Source organism: Oncorhynchus mykiss, chromosome 15, assembly GCF_057628025.1.
Source record: "Oncorhynchus mykiss isolate SJ-2025 chromosome 15, ASM5762802v1, whole genome shotgun sequence".
Taxonomy (NCBI): Eukaryota; Metazoa; Chordata; class Actinopteri; order Salmoniformes; family Salmonidae; genus Oncorhynchus; species Oncorhynchus mykiss.
The window spans coordinates 47,113,708-47,130,765 of record NC_143036.1 but is presented as its reverse complement, the minus strand read 5'-3'; the positions used below and the strand labels follow the sequence as shown (position 1 = coordinate 47,130,765).

At 43.4% G+C, this 17,058-nt stretch overlaps 1 protein-coding gene across 2 annotated transcripts in view; it reads left to right on the top strand.

The window, feature by feature from the left end:
• Positions 1 to 17,058, top strand: part of LOC110490109 (septin-5) — a 29,753-nt gene that overhangs the window by 10,197 nt on the left and 2,498 nt on the right. The window contains exons 3-8 of one of the 2 annotated variants that reach the window (XM_090200186.1): positions 2,504 to 2,600; positions 2,777 to 2,863; positions 3,072 to 3,195; positions 3,369 to 3,503; positions 3,584 to 3,701; positions 3,992 to 4,093. In XM_090200186.1, the coding sequence (XP_090056312.1) occupies positions 2,504 to 2,600; positions 2,777 to 2,863; positions 3,072 to 3,195; positions 3,369 to 3,503; positions 3,584 to 3,701; positions 3,992 to 4,093 (663 nt within the window). Of the gene's footprint in view, positions 1 to 2,503; positions 2,601 to 2,776; positions 2,864 to 3,071; positions 3,196 to 3,368; positions 3,504 to 3,583; positions 3,702 to 3,991; positions 4,094 to 17,058 lie in introns of those variants that run through there. The other variant, XM_090200185.1, reaches the window with a different exon arrangement.

The window sequence follows — 17,058 nt, the reverse complement described above, 5'->3', positions numbered from 1 at the left end:
GAGCAGTATGGCTGGTGGCATTGTCATGCTGGAGGGTCATGTCAGGATGAGCCTGCAGGAAGGATACCACATGAGGGAGGAGGATGTCTTCCCTGGAATACACAGTTTTGAGATTGCCTGCAATGCTGTGTAATGCTCATTCCTTCGACGATATATGCGAAATTGACCATCACCCATGGTGAGACAAAGCTGCGACTCGTCAGTGAAGAGCACTTTTTGCCAGTCCTGTCTGGTCCAGCGACTGTGGGTTTGTGCCCATAGGCGACGTTGTTTGTTGCCTGTGATGTCTGGTGAGGACCTGCCTTACAACAGGCCTACAAGCCCTCAGTCCAGCCTCTCTCAGCCTTTTGCGGACAGTCTGAGTACTGATGGAGGGATTGTGCGTTCCTGGTGTAACTCGGCTGGTTGTTATTACGGTCCTGTTCCTGTCCCGCAGGTGTGATGTTCAGATGTACCGATCCTGTGCAGGTGTTACACGTGGTCTGTCCTTGCAAGGACGATCAGCTGTCTGACCTATCTCCCTGTAGCGCTGTCTTAGGCGTCTCACAGTATGGACATTGCAATTTATTGCCCTGGCCACATCTGCAGTCCTCATGCCTCCTTGCAACATGCCTATTGCACGTTCACCCAGATGAGCAGGGACCCTGGGCATCTTTCTTTTGTTTTCCAGAGTCAGTAGAAAGGCCTCTTTAGTGTCCTAAGTTTTCATAACTGTGACCTTAACCTCTTTGGTACCAGTGGGACGGTAGCGCCCCACCTCGACAACAGCCAGTGAAATTGCAGGGCGCCAAATTCAAAACAACAGAAATCCCATAATTAAAATTCCTCAAACATACAAGTATTATACACCATTTTAAAGATAAATTTCTTGTAAATTCAACCACAGTGTCCAATTTCAAAAAGGCTTTACTGCGAAAGCACACCATGCGATTATGTTAGGTCCTTATGAGCCCCCACTTCACAGCAGACTCCTCAAACAAAGTTCTAAAGACTGTTGACATCTAGTGGAAGCCGTAGGAAGTGCAACATAACCAATATCCCACTGCATCTACAATAGGGGCTAAGTAAATTTATTTTTTTTTTAAATACAAGCCTCAGATTTCCCACTTCCTGGTTGGATTTTTCTCAGGTTTTTGCCAACCATATGAGTTCTGTTATACTCGCAGGCATCATTCAAACAGTTTTAGAAACTTCAGAGTGTTTTCTACCCAATACTACTAATAATATGCATATATTAGCATCTGGGACAGAGTAGCAGGCAGTTTACTCTGGGCACCTTATTCATCCAAGCTACTCAATACTGCCCCCCGTCACCAAGAAGTTAATGCAACCGCTGTGTCAGATTTCAAAAAGGCTTTACAGCAAAAGCACACCATGCGATTATGTTAGGTCAGCGCCTAGCCACAGAGAACCATACAGCCATTTTCCAACCAAGGAGAGGTGTCACAAAAGTCAGAAATAGCGTTAAAATTAATCACTTACCTTTGATTATCCTCATCTGATGGTACTCCCAGGTCTCCATGTTAGACATTAAATGTTAGTTTTGTTCGATAAAGTTCATCTTTATGTCCAAATACCTCCTTTTTGTTTGTGCGTTCAGCCCAGTAATCCAAATTCATGAGGCGCGGGCACTAAGTCCAGACGAAAAGTCAAAAAAGTTCCATTACAGTTTGTAGAAAGATGTCAAACGATGTATAGAATCAATCTTTAGGATGTTTTTATCATAAATCTTCAATAATATTCCAACCGGACAATTCCTTTGTCATTAGAAATGAAAGGGAACGGAGCTCGTGCTCACGACTCTGCGCGTGACTCAACTAAAGGCTTTCAGCCAGACCCCTGGTTGAAACAGCTCTTATTCGCTCCCCTTTCACAATAGAAGCCTGAAACAACGTTCTAAAGACCGTTGACATCTAGTGGAAGCCTTAGGAAGTGCAATCTGACCCCATTTACACTGTATATTGGATAGTCAATCACTTGAAAAACTACAAACCTCAGATTTACCACTTCCTGGTTGGATTTGTCTCTGATTTGTCTTTGAGTTCTGTTATACTCAAAGACATCGTTCAAACAGTTTTAGAAACTTCAGAGTATTTTCTATACAAATATACTAATAATATGCATATCCTAGCCTATGGGCCTGAGTAGCGGGCAGTTTACTCTGGGCACGCTTTTCATCCGGAAGTGAAAATACTGCCCCCTACCCCAAATAAGTTAATTGCCTACCGTCAGTAAGCTGTTAGTGTCTTAACGACCGTTCCATAGGTGCTTGTTCATTAACAGTGTTAAAACCCTTTACAATGAAGATCTGTGAAGTTATTTTGATTTTTATGAATTATCTTTGAAAGACGGGGTCCTGAAAAAGGTACGTTTTCTTTGTTTGCTGAGTTTATTTTATGTAAGCAGTGAGTACAGTATATTCTATTTTATGCAAGTAGTGAGTTACAGTATAATCTGTTTGTCTTTGCTTTATGTTGGTTTGTCATGTGGTCAACCCCTGCAGGACCAGGACAGGGAGTATGTAGGCTTTGCTACTCTGCCCAACCAGGTACACAGGAAGTCGGTAAAGAAGGGATTTGAGTTCACTCTGATGGTGGTAGGTGAGGACAGGGGAAGGGCTGTCAGGGAGTTGTAGTTTGTTCACTTTCATGACAATGTTTCCACTGCTAAATTAGAAGTATTTAGCAGGGATATGATCAGGGTAAGCAGGATCTCTTGCGTTCTATCTCCCTCATTCTCTTCATCATTCTCTCTCTCCCTCCCTCTCTTTCTCTAGGAGAGTCTGGTCTGGGTAAATCTACACTAGTCAACAGTCTGTTCCTTACAGACCTCTACAAGGACAGGAAGGTGCTGAATGCAGAGGGTGAGAGTGTGATTTCCCAATGGGTCTATTACTGTTGATATTGTACTTCTGCAACATCAAGTTGTATCCTGTGGAGTGGTTTGTCTCTACTGTACCTACCCAACCCTGATCTATAAGATTGATCTATAAGACCTCTTGATCTTCTGTGTACGCATGTGTGTGTTTTTGTTTGTGTGTGTGTGTGTGTGTGCATCTGTGTGTTGTCCAGAGAGGCTGGCTCAGACTGTGGGCATCACTAAGAACACAGTGTGCATCGAGGAGAAGGGAGTGAAGCTCAAACTCAACATAGTGGACACACAAGGCTATGGAGATACCATCAATAATACAGACAGGTATATAGGTATTCACCGGTACATGTAGGTTCATAAAGACGCTAAATAGTAATAAGCTTAGCCTAGTCTCAAAATGGTGTGCTCATGAAAAAGTCCTCCCCAGAGCCATTGTGAGTGTGTGTGTGTCATGGGAGCTGTGCTTACACACACTTCTGTCCTGTGTGCTGCTGTAGCTATAAGTGTGTTTCAGACTACATTGACCATCAGTTTGAGCAGTACCGCAGGGATGAAATCGGCCTGAACAGAAAGAACATCCAGGATAACAGAGTCCACTGCTGCCTCTACTTCATCTCTCCCTTCGGACATGGGTACCAGACTACACACACACTTATACTACACACTCAACCTATGCAAACGTTACACACTGTGTGTCTGTGTGTGTCGTCAGTCTGCGGCCATTGGATGTAGAGTGTATGAGGGCTCTGCAGGACAAGGTCAACATCATCCCTGTTGTGGCCAAATCTGATGGTCTCACTTATGATGAGGTTAAGAAGAAGAAGAGCAGGGTAAATAAGATAGTTTTCCAGACCCTAGTTAGAGTGACATGTCTCAAGCTATCACCTTTCCCACCAGTTGTTTATTTCACCGTCCAGATATTTTACCTTTATTACACATTTTCACTCTAAAATAGAAGCCATAACTCCCCCCTCACTCCCCCTCTCTCTCGCTTCCCCTTTCTTGCCTTCTATATCTCCCCTTCCCCCTATCCCGCTCCCCTATCCCTTGTATTCTCCCTCCCCTTTTCTCTACTTCACTCTCCCCCTCCCTCCCTCCCCCATCTCCCTCCCCTATACAGATCCTAAGTGAGATAGATAAGTACAGGTTAAAGATCTACCAGTTCCCAGACTGTGACTCTGATGAGGACGAGGAGTTCAGGAGGCAGGACATGGAGCTCAAGGTGAAAACGGACAGACGGATGATGATGACAATAATAACAGCTTTGTCAGCAAAATGTTGGTCAAAACCATTTGAATTCAATCACTTTTTGACAGCACACCCTTTGATTTGAACAAAACCTTCCATACATATTTGCCCATTGTAGAAGTGCTCAGAAAGGGACTTTTTGGACCTGTATGCCAAAACATTCAAGAGATAAAGGTGCTCAAAGTTGACCTATTTAGTATCCCCCACCGTACAATGAGACATCCATGTCTTCATCACTGGAAAAGATAAATGGTTGAGATTTATATAATTTAAAAGCCTCCAAACAGGATTGTCAAACTGTTTTATAATTTCTTTAAAATATATTTATTTTTTACTTTTAACGTCAATTATCAAAAAAAATCTCATCTCTGATTTCTTTCAAATTCAAATATCAAATTTTATTGGTTGCATACACATATTTAGTGATGGTATTGCGAGTGTCGTGAAATGCTTGTGTCCCTAGCTCCAACACTGCATTAATATCTAACAATACACACATCTAAAAAGTAAAATAATGTAATTAAGAAATATTAGGACAAGCAATGTCAGAGTTGTGTGTGTATATATGTAACAGATGTGAAACGGCTAGCTTAGTTAGCGTGGGCGCTAAATAGCGTTTCAATCAGTGACGTCACTTGCTCTGAGACCTTGAAGTAGTAGTTCCCCTTGCTCTGCAAGGGCCGCGGCTTTTGTGGAGCGATGGGTAACGATGCTTCGAGGGTGACTGTTGATGTGTGCAGAAGGTCCCTAGTTCGCGCCCGGGTATGGGCGAGGGGACGGTCTAAACTTGTACTGTTACATTGATGCTGTTGACCCGGATTACTGGTTGCTGCGGAAAAAGGAGGAAGGTCAAAAGGGGGGTAACAGATGTGAAACGGCTAGCTTAGTTAGCGTGGGCGCTAAATAGCGTTTCAATCAGTGACGTCACTTGCTCTGAGACCTTGAAGTAGTAGTTCCCCTTGCTCTGCAAGGGCCGCGGCTTTTGTGGCGCGATGGGTAACGATGCTTCGAGGGTGACTGTTGATGTGTGCAGAAGGTCCCTGGTTCGCGCCCGGGTATGGGCGAGGGGACGGTCTAAACTTGTACTGTTACATATATATTGTTAGGTTCTGAACAAACCAAGTAAAATCTCAGACGTCTAGAAAAAGCTAAAACTGTGTTAATTCAACCCACTGGGTGCTTCTGCTGGGAACACAACATACAAGTCACAAAATAACATATTTATACCATCTGATTAGGCAGTCACCTCATTTTATGTGTAAGATAAACCATTCTCAGTCTGTTCCTCTAACTGGTATTGTCATGGCCTGCCTAAATCTGCTACCCTTTGCCTAATTCCTTTAGAAATATTAATATTCAGCAATAACATGTTTGAACAGAATATGAACTTTCTGCACTTCCCCCTGTCTCACTCAGTAACTTTCTATACACAAAGTTCTTATTCACCCTTCATTGACCTCCAACATATACAGTACCAGTCAAAAGTTTTGACACACCTACTCATTCAAGGGTTTTTATTTTTATTATTTTCTACATTTGTAGAATAATAGTGAAGACCATCAACTATGAAATAGCACATATTGAATCATGTAGTAACCAAAAAAGTGTTTAACAAAACCAAAATATATTTGAGATTCTTCAAAGTTGCCACCCTTTGCCTTGATGGTAGCTTCGCACACTCTTGGCATTCTCTCAAACAGCTTCATGGGGTTGTCACCTGGAATGCATTTCAATTAGCACGTGTGCCATGTTAATTTGTGGAATCTCTTTCCTCAATGTGTTTGAGCCAATCAGTTGTGTTGTGACAAGGTAGGGGTGGTATACAGAAGATAGCCCTATTTGGTAAAAGACCAAGTCAATATTATTGCCAGAACAGCTCAAATTAGCAAAGATTACTTTAAGACATGAAGGTCAGTCAGAACTTTGAACGTTTCTTCAAGTGCAGTCGCAAAAACCATAATGCGCTATGATGAAACTGCCGCTCATGAGGACCGCCACAGGAAATGAAGACCCTGCTGCAGAGGATAAGTTCATTAGAAATACCAGCCTTGGAAATTGCAGCCCAAATAAATGCTTGGAAACATCAACATCAACTGTTCAGAGGAGACTACGTGAATCAGGCCTTCATGGTCGAATTGCTGCAAAGAAACCACTTCTAAAGGACACCAATAATAAGAAGATACTTGCTTGGGCCAAGAAACACGAGCAATGGACATTAGACCGGTGGAAATCTGTCCTTTGGTTTGATGGTTCCAACCGCTGTGTCTTTGTGAGACGCAGAGTAGGTGAACGGATGATCTCTGCATGTGTGGTTCCCCCCGTAAAGTATGGAGGAGGAAGTGTGATGGTGTGGGGGTGCTTTCCTGGTGACACTGTCAGTGACTTATTTAGAATTGAAGGCACACTTAACCAGCATGGTTACCACAGCATTCTGCAGTGATACACCATCCCATCTGGTTTGGGCTTAATGTGACTATCATTTGTTTTTCAACAGGACAATGACCTAACACACCTCCAGGCTTTGTAAGGACTATTTGACCAAGAAGGAGAGTGATGGAGTGCTGCATCAGATGACCTGGCCTCCACAATCCCCCGACCTCAACCCAATTGAGATGGTTAGGGATGAGTTGGACCGCAGAGTGAAGGAAAAGCAGCCAACAAGTGCTCCGCATATGTGGGAACTCCTTCAAGACTTTTGGAAAAGCATTCCAGATGAAGCTGGTTGAGAGAAGGCCAAGACTGTGCAAAACTGTCAAGGCAAAGAAGAATATATTTTGATTTAACACGTTTTTTGGTTACTACTAGGGATGCACGATAAATCGGTGAACATATCGATATTAGCTAAAAATTCCAACATCGGTATCGGCCCGACGTCTAGTTTAACGCCGATATGCAAAACCAATGTCGAAGCTGACATGCATACCTATATAATTACATGACGTAATGAAGTCACGTCAAGTTTTGCGCTACACAAGCAACACTGCATTCCTAACATAGCCCACAATATCTGCTGTGTGGAACGAGCAGTCAACAAGTCGAACAGTCATTTGAAAGAGTAAGAACATTTCAGCGAGACAACTCAAAGGCGAAATACATTAACACCAAGATAATGGAATTCTTTGCCCTTGACAATCAACCGTTCTCTGTCGTGGGTGATGTTGGCTTTAGCGACTGGTCGAGCACCAGTACACACTACCAAGTGAGCTATTTTTCAGATGTTGCCCTACCGGAGTTGCACAGTGATAGTGTCACTGCTATTAGCTTCACGACATACTATGGAATGCCGTTTGGGTCTTTTCGTGTCAAAAAAGATACACGTCAAATAACACAGTTCTATTATAGAATAGTGTTCAATACACATAGTGCCTTGCAAAAGTATTCATCCCCCTTGGTGTTTTTCCTATTTTGTTGCATTACAACCTGTAATTTAAATTGATATTTATTTGGATTTCATGTAATAGACATACACAAAATATTCCAAATTGGTGAAGTGAAATGGAAAAAATAAACTGAAAAGTGGTGAGTGCATATGTATTCACCCCCTTTGCTATGAAGCCCTATTTAACCAATTACCTTCAGAAGTCACATAATAAGTTAAAGTCCACCTGTGTGCAATCTAAGTGTCACATGATCTCAGTATATATACACCTGTTCTGAAGGCCTCAGAGTCTGCGACACCACCAAGCAAGCGGCACCATGAAGACCAAGGAGCTCTCCAAACAGGTCAGGGACAAAGTTGTGGAGAAGTACAGATCAGGGTTGGGTTATAAAAAAATATCAAACTTTGAACATCCCACATAGCACCATTAAATCCACTATTAAAAAATGGAAAGAATATGGCACCACAACAAACCGGCCAAGAGAGGGCCGCCCACCAAAACTCACGGACCAGGCAAGGAGGACATTAATCAGAGAGGCAACAAAGATAACCCTGAATTAGCTGCAAAACTCCACAGCGGAGATTGGAGTATCTGTCCATAGGACCACTTTAAGCTGTACTCTCCTCAGAACTGGGCTTTACGGAAGAGTGGCCATAAAAAAGCCATTGCTTAAAGACAAAAATAAGCAAACACGTTGGGTGTTTGCCAACAGGCATGTGGGAGACTCCCCAAACATATGGAAGAATGTACTCCGGTCAGATGAGACTAAAATTGAGCTTTTTGGCCATCAAGGAAAACGCTATGTCTGGCACAAACCCAACACCTCTCATCACCCCTAGAACAACATCCCCAGTGAAGCATGGTGGTGGCAGCATCATGCTGCGGGGATGTTTTTCACCGGCAGGAAACTGGTCAATTGAAGGAATGATGGATGGTGCTAAATACAGGAAATTCTTGAGGGAAATCTGTTTGTCTTCCAGAGGTTTGAGACTGGGACGGAGGTTCACCTTCCAGCAGGACAATGACCCTTAGCATACTGCTAAAGCAACACTTGAGTGGTTTAAGGGGAAACACTTAAATGTCTTGGAATGGCCTAGTCAAAGCCCAGACCTCAATCCAATTGAGAATCTGTGGTATGACTTAAAGATTTCTGTACACCAGCAGAACCCATCTAACTTAAAGGAGCTGGGGCAGTTTTGCCTTGAAGAATGGGCAAAAATCCCAGTGGCTAGATGTGCCAAGCTTATAGAGACATACCCCAAGAAAGAGACTTGCAGCTGTAATTACTACAAAAGGTGGCTCTCCAAAGTAATGACTTTGGGGGGGGGGGGGGGTTGAATAGTTATGCACGCTCAAGTTTTCAGTTTTTTTTGTCTTATTTCTTGTTTGTTTCACAATAACTATTTATTTTTCATCTTCAAAGTGGTAGGCATGTTGTGTAATTCAAATGATACAAACCCCCCAAAAATCTATTTTAATTCCAGGTTGTAAGGCATCAAAATAGGAAAAATTCCAAAGAGGTGAATAATTTCATAAACCACTGTAGGTTGACAAATGTGGCTCAATTCAGTTGTTTCAGAGTCCCGCAATAAAAGCTACGATGCTAATGTTCTCTGGGTGTCACGGAGTAGACTGATACCCCATGTAATTTATTCACAATCCATAGGTAAGGCTGTGCAGTGAAATAAGTATGCTCCCAATACAATTCTAAAGTAAAATACATCCAGTGCGATTTCAACAGATTTTTTTTTGTCAAATTAACTAATTATTGTGTTTTGTTGATTTTTATATAACATTCCAACCTTGTTTAGCATGATCTATTCAATTATGGCATCATTTTATTATTTGTATTAATTTGCATAACTGTCAGTGACATACGTTTATTTTGAAGGCTAACCGCAAAGTCCACTATTGTGGCTAATCCTTATTGTGGCTAGCTTCACATAGATGGGTCTGACCATTAGTCAAATAAGAACGGTCTTATAAATTAGGGTTATTTTAGATTATGATGTGCTGGGTCATCGGTTAGTCGGGCAAATTGAGGTAATATGTACATGTAGGTTGTTGGCAATGTGGACACCAAGGAACTTGAAGCTCTCAACTGCTCTACTACAGCCCCGTAGATGAGAATGGGGGCGTGCTCACTTCGAGTCAGATGCGAATGTATTTCAATTACATCCAAGCTTTCGGTCAATCGACCTTCATCAGAGCATAACTCCACAAACAAAAGTGGGACAGGTAAGGCCACACAGTGAGCCAGAGGTAATTGCAGACACCTGTAGTAATCTAAAGTATCCACAAGGTGTCATTACAGGATAGAACAGAACATGACATGGATTTATAGTAGAACAAAAACACATCTACACTGGGAATGTGGTGTTAGTATAAGGAACACATACTCTCAAAGAGAGCAAAAAAGGCAAAAGAAAAGAAGGAAAACATTCAACACTATATACAAAAATATGTGGACACCTTCAAATATAGAACCAGGAGAAATCTAGAAAATAACTAGATAAAGGTAACCTGTCAAGGAAAAATTGGGCCACTAGGGCCGTCATGAATACAGGACACCCTAATAACAGGGAAGGTGTGTGTAAGATGATGACAATAGGAATTATAACTTGACCCTCGTATAAAAATCTTCAAAAGACTCTCTGGCAGAATTTACTGTCGTCGTTGTCTCATATTGGTGACACTTCCACCTTCTCAATGACCTTTAAGTGTAGAGAAGACACTGTACAAAGTGACTAACAACGGTAATTTTCATCCTGGTGTCTTTATTTTTTATTTTATTTCACCTTTATTTAACCAGGTAGGCTTGTTGAGAACAAGTTCTCATTTACAACTGCGACCTGGCCAAGATAAAGCATGGCAGTGTGAATAGACAACACAGATTTACACATGGAGTAAACAATAACAAGTCAATAACACAGTAGAAAAAAAGAAGAGTATATACATTGTGTGCAAAAGGCATGAGGAGGTAGGCGAATAATTACAATTGAGCAGATTAACACTGGAGTGATAAATTATCAGATGGTCATGTGCAGGTAGAGATACTGGTGTGCAAAAGAGCAGAAAAGTAAATAAATAAAACCAGTATGGGGATGAGATAGGTAAATTGGGTGGGCTATTTACCGATGGACTATGTACAGCTGCAGTGATCGGTTAGCTGCTCAGATAGATGTTTAAAGTTGGTGAGGGAGATAAAAGTCTCCAACTTCAGCGATTTTTGCAATTCGTTCCAGTCACAGGCAGCAGAGAACTGGAAGGGAAGGCGGCCAAATGAGGTGTTGGCTTTAGGGATGATCAGTGAGATACACCTGCTGGAGCGCGTGCTACGGGTGGGTGTTGCCATCGTGACCAGTGAACTGAGATAAGGCGGAGCTTTACCTAGCATGGACTTGTAGATGGGTGGGTCTGGCGACGAATATGTAGCGAGGGCCAGCCGACTAGAGCATACAGGTCGCAGTGGTGGGTGGTATAAGGTGCTTTAGTAACAAAGCGGATGGCACTGTGTAAACTGCATCTAGTTTGCTGAGTAGAGTATTGGAAGCCATTTTTTAGATGACATTGCCGAAGTCAAGAATCTGTAGCATAGTCAGTTTTACTAGGGTAAGTTTGGCGGCGTGAGTGAAGGAGGCTTTGTTGCGAAATAGAAAGCCGACTCTAGATTTGATTTTGGATTGGAGATGTTTGATATGAGTCTGGAAGGAGAGTTTGCAGTCTAGCCAGACACCTAGGTACTTATAGATGTCCACATATTCAAGGTCGGAACCATCCAGGGTGGTGATGCTAGTCGGGCGTGCAGGCAGGGTGCAGGCAGCGAACGGTTGAAAAGCATGCATTTGGTTTTACTAGCGTTTAAGAGCAGTTGGAGGCCACGGAAGGAGTGTTGTATGGCAATGAAGCTCGTTTGGAGGTTAGATAGCACAGTGTCCAAGGAAGGGCCAGAAGTATACAGAATGGTGTCGCCTGCGTAGAGGTGGATCGGGGAATCGCCCACAGCAAGAGCAACATCATTGATATATACAGAGAAAATAGTCGGCCCGAGAATTGAACCCTGTGGCACCCCCATAGAGACTGCCAGAGGACCGGACAAAATGCCCTCCGATTTGACATACTGAACTCTGTCTGCAAAGTAGTTGGAGAACCAGGCAAGGCAGTCATTAGAAAAACCGAGGCTACTGAGTCTGCCGATAAGAATATGTTGATTGACAGAGCCGAATGGACATAGGTCTGTAACAGTTTGGGTCCAGGGTGTCTCTCCCTTTGAAGAGGGGGATGACCGCGGCAGCTTTCCAGTCCCTGGGGATCTCAGACGATATGAAAGAGAGGTTGAACAGGCTGGTAATAGGGGTTGCGACAATGGCGGCAGATAGTTTCAGAAATAGAGGGTCCAGATTGTCAAGACCAGCTGATTTGTACGGGTCCAGGTTTTGCAGCTCTTTCAGAACATCTGCTATCTGGATTTGGGTAAAGGAGAAGCTGGGGAGGCTTGAGCGAGTAGCTCCGGGGGGGGGGGGGGGGGGTTGGAGCTGTTGGCCGAGGTTGGAGTAGCCAGGAGGAAGGCATGGCCAGCCGTTGAGAAATGCTTGTTGAAGTTTTCGATTATCATGGATTTATCGGTGGTGACCGTGTTACCTAGCCTCAGTGCAGTGGGCAGCTGTGAGGAGGTGCTCTTGTTCTCCATGGACTTTAGTGTCCCAGAACTTTTTGGAGTTAGAGCTACAGGATGCAAATTTCTGCTTGAAAATGCTGGCCTTTGCTTTACTGACTGCGTGTATTGGTTCCTGACTTCCCTGAACAGTTGCATATCGCGGGGACTATTCGATGCTATTGCAGTCCGCCACAGAATGTTTTTGTGCTGGTCGAGGGCAGTCAGGCCTGGAGTGAACCAGGGGCTATATCTGTTCTTAGTTCTGCATTTTTTGAACGGAGCATGCTTATCTAAAATGGTGAGCAAGTTACTTTTAAAGAATTACCAGGCATCCTCAACTGACGGGATGAGGTCAATATCCTTCCAGGATACCCGGGCCAGGTTGATTAGAAAGGACTGCTCGCAGAAGTGTTTTAGGGAGCGTTTGACAGTGATTAGGGGTAGTCGTTTGACTGCGGACCCATAGCGGATACAGGCAATGAGGCAGTGATCGCTGAGATCCTGATTGAAGACAACGGAGGTGTATTTGGAGGGCCAGTTGGTCAGGATAACGTCTATGAGGGTGCCCTTGCTTACAGATTTAGGGTTGTACCTGGTGTGTTCCTTGATGATTTGTATGAGATTGAGGGCATCTAGCTTAGATTGTAGGACTGCCGGGGTGTTAAGCATATCCCAGTTTAGGTCACCTAACAGAACAAACTCTGAAGCTAGATGGGGGTGATCAATTCACAAATGGTGTCCAGGGCACAGCTGGGAGCTGAGGGGGGTCGGTAGCAGGCGGCAACAGTGAGAGACTTATTTCTGGAGAGATAAACATTTTTAATTAGAAGTTCGAACTGTTTGGGTATGGACCTGGAAAGTATGACATTACTTTGCAGGCTATCTCTGCAGTAGACTGCAACTCCTCCCCCTTTGGCAGTTCTATCTTGACGGAAAATGTTATAGTTTGGTATGGAAATCTCAGAATTTTTGGTGGCTTTCCTAAGCCAGGATTCAGACACAGCAAGGACAACAGGGTTGGCAGAGTGTGCTAAAGCAATGAGTAAAACAAACTTAGGGAGGAGGCTTTTTCGATCACAGAAGTCAACAAATGAGGGTGCCTGGGGACATGCAGGGCCTGGGTTTACCTCCACATCACCCGCGGAACAGAGGAGGAGTAGAATGAGGGTGCGGCTAAAGGCTATCAAAACTGGTCGCCTAGAGCGTTGGGGACAAAGAATTAAAGGAGCAGATTTCTGGGCGTGGTAGAATATATTCAGGGCATAATGCGCAGACGGGTATGGTGGGGTGCGGGTACAGCGGAGGTAAGCCCAGGCACTGGGTGATGATAAGAGAGGTATCTCTGGACATGCTGGCTGTAATGGGTGAGGTCACCGCATGTGTGGGAGGTGGGACAAAGGAGGTATCAGAGGTATGAAGAGTGGAACTAGGGGGTCCATTGTAAACTAAAACAATGATAACTAACCTGAACAACAGTATACAAGGCATATTGACATTTGAGAGAGACATACAGCGAGGCATAAAGTAATCACAGGTGTTGATTGGGAGAGCTAGCTAAAACAACAGGTGAGACAACAACAGCTAATCAGCTAACACAACAACAGCAGGTAATGGCGATGACTAGTTAGAGAGGGTCGGATTAACTACACAGAGCCTGAGTTCGCGGCTGGGGCCGACAGAAAAAATAAATAAACAGAATGGAGTACTGTGATTAATGGACAGTCCAGTAGGCATCAGCTAAGTAGCCAAGTGATCATAGTGTCCAGGGGGCAGCAGTAGATGGAACAGGGAAGCCCCACTACGCTAGCGACACAGCGTTTAAAGTTAGTAGCGTCTGCTCCGACGGAGGCCGGATGAAGGCACAGCGGATGGAGTATTCGTCGGCAGACCAGTCGTGGTGGTGCGGCGGGCGCCGTGTCGACAGAGAATCCAAGCCAGATGGCGAAAGAGGTATTGTGGAATTTTGTTTGCTAGCCGGGAGATGTGCCTGGCTCACGGCTAACTAGTGCTAGCTTCGTGGCAGTGGCGTTAGCCACTATATCCAATCGGTAGTAGGGATCCGGTGCCAAGGTCCAGAGTTTACAGCAAGGATCCGGTGGAGTTTTGGGCTCTAGCCGTGTATGAGGGGTTCGGGTGAACAGCTGAGTAGAGCTGTGAGCTAGCCAACTGCGAGCTGTGAGCTAGCCAGCTGTGAGCTGTGAGCTAGCTAGCTAGCTGTGAAGATCAGAAGTAGTGGTCCAGGGATTACTGCAGGAATCCAACGTTGTTGTGGAGAGACAGTCCGATATTGGTAGGCAAGCGATATTGGTAGACAGGCGAGTATTATCCAGGCTAAAAACAGGGCTGGTATCTGTGCAGAAGGTAAAAGCCGCTAGCAGTGGCTAACAATGACTAAATAGCTTGTAGCTAATTAGCTGGTTAGCTTCTGGAAATTCTTGAATGTGTTCTAAAATTGAAAATAATAGCGATTCCGTATCACATTGGGTGAGGCAGGTTACTGGAAGGTATAATCGAATAAAAAAATAGAGAAGAGATTGAAAATAAATTTAAATATATATATATATATATACAGTGCCTTGCGAAAGTCTTCGGCCCCCTTGAACTTTGCGACCTTTTGCCACATTTCAGGCTTCAAACATAAAGATATAAAACTGTATTTTTTTGTGAAGAATCAACAACAAGTGGGACACAATCATGAAGTGGAATGACATTTATTGGATATTTCAAACTTTTTTAACAAATCAAAAACTGAAAAATTGGGCGTGCAAAATTATTCAGCCCCTTTACTTTCAGTGCAGCAAACTCTCTCCAGAAGTTCAGTGAGGATCTCTGAATGATCCAATGTTGACCTAAATGACTAATGATGATAAATACAATCCACCTGTGTGTAATCAAGTCTCCGTATAAATGCACCTGCACTGTGATAGTCTCAGAGGTCCGTTAAAAGCGCAAAGAGCATCATGAAGAACAAGGAACACACCAGGCAGGTCCGATATACTGTTGTGAAGAAGTTTAAAGCTGGATTTGGATACAAAAATATTTCCCAAGCTTTAAACATCCCAAGGAGCACTGTGCAAGCGATAATATTGAAATGGAAGGAGTATCAGACCACTGCAAATCTACCAAGATCTGGCCGTCCCTCTAAACTTTCAGCTCATACAAGGAGAAGACTGATCAGAGATGCAGCCAAGAGGCCCATGATCACTCTAGATGAACTGCAGAGAGCTACAGCTGAGGTGGGAGACTCTGTCCATAGGACAACAATCAGTTGTATATTGCACAAATCTGGCCTTTATGGAAGAGTGGCAAGAAGAAAGCCATTTCTTAAAGATATCCATAAAAAGTGTTGTTTAAAGTTTGCCACAAGCCACCTGGGAGACACACCAAACATGTGGAAGAAGGTGCTCTGGTCAGATGAAACCAAAATTGAACTTTTTGGCAACAATGCAAAACGTTATGTTTGGCGTAAAAGCAACACAGCTGAACACACCATCCCCACTGTCAAACATGGTGGTGGCAGCATCATGGTTTGGGCCTGCTTTTCTTCAGCAGGGACAGGGAAGATGGTTAAAATTGATGGGAAGATGGATGGAGCCAAATACAGGACCATTCTGGAAGAAAACCTGATGGAGTCTGCAAAAGACCTGAGACTGGGACGGAGATTTGTCTTCCAACAAGACAATGATCCAAAACATAAAGCAAAATCTACAATGGAATGGTTCAAAAATAAACATATCCAGGTGTTAGAATGGCCAAGTCAAAGTCCAGACCTGAATCCAATCGAGAATCTGTGGAAAGAACTGAAAACTGCTGTTCACAAATGCTCTCCATCCAACCTCACTGAGCTCGAGCTGTTTTGCAAGGAAGAATGGGAAAAAAATTGAGTCTCTTTATGTGCAAAACTGATAGAGACATACCCCAAGCGACTTACAGCTGTAATCGCAGCAAAAGGTGGCGCTAAAAGTATTAACTTAAGGGGGCTGAATAATTTTGCCATCCCAATTTTTCAGTTTTTGATTTGTTAAAAAAGTTTGAAATATCCAATAAATGTCGTTCCACTTCATGATTTTGTCCCACTTGTTGTTGATTCTTCACAAAAAAATACAGTTTTATATCTTTATGTTTGAAGCCTGAAATGTGGCAAAATGTCGCAAAGTTCAAGGGGGCTGAATACTTTCGCAAGGCACTGTATATATTTGTATATATATATATTATACTAAAAATGCGAAAAAATACAAAAGTACACGAGTGGACAAAAAAAACACGTCTTCACTGCTACGCCATCTTGGATTTCTATAAAGCACACATTTTATAGAACTCTTATGTTCACTTATTCTCTATTTCAAGCTTCTGGATGTCTTGCCCATGTACATTATATCACAAACAGCGTAGGATGTAAATCACAAAATTTGTTATGGCCTTTAACGCAATCTTTTTCCAGACCTAGGGTGTCGGAACGCTGAGGTGTTGTATTGGTGTTGCACTGAGCTCAATTGCGACAGGGGTAGTTTCCGTCTCAGGGGAGTAAGGAGGGTTTGTTTAGAACCCGTGTTGAGGCTGGCACGGACTAGTCAACTGTTAAAATTGGGTTCCCGTTTGTAGATGAATAAGGGGGATCCTTGAATTCCTGAATTCCAGTGCTGGGTCTGAGGTGAGCATATGCCAGTGAATGTAGAAATGCAAGTAACAAACAACTCAGAAGTTGTAACTTTTTTTTGTATATCTTGGCGAGGTTTAGAGAGCACAATTTGGTATGCCTCTTCCAAACACGGAGTGGAGTAACCCCTGTCCAGAAAACATTGTTTCATGTTGACAGCTTTATCAATATAGTCCTCTGTTGAATGACACGTTTGAGCCTATAGAAATGGCTCTTGGGCACTACTATGAGTGCTACTTGCTAGG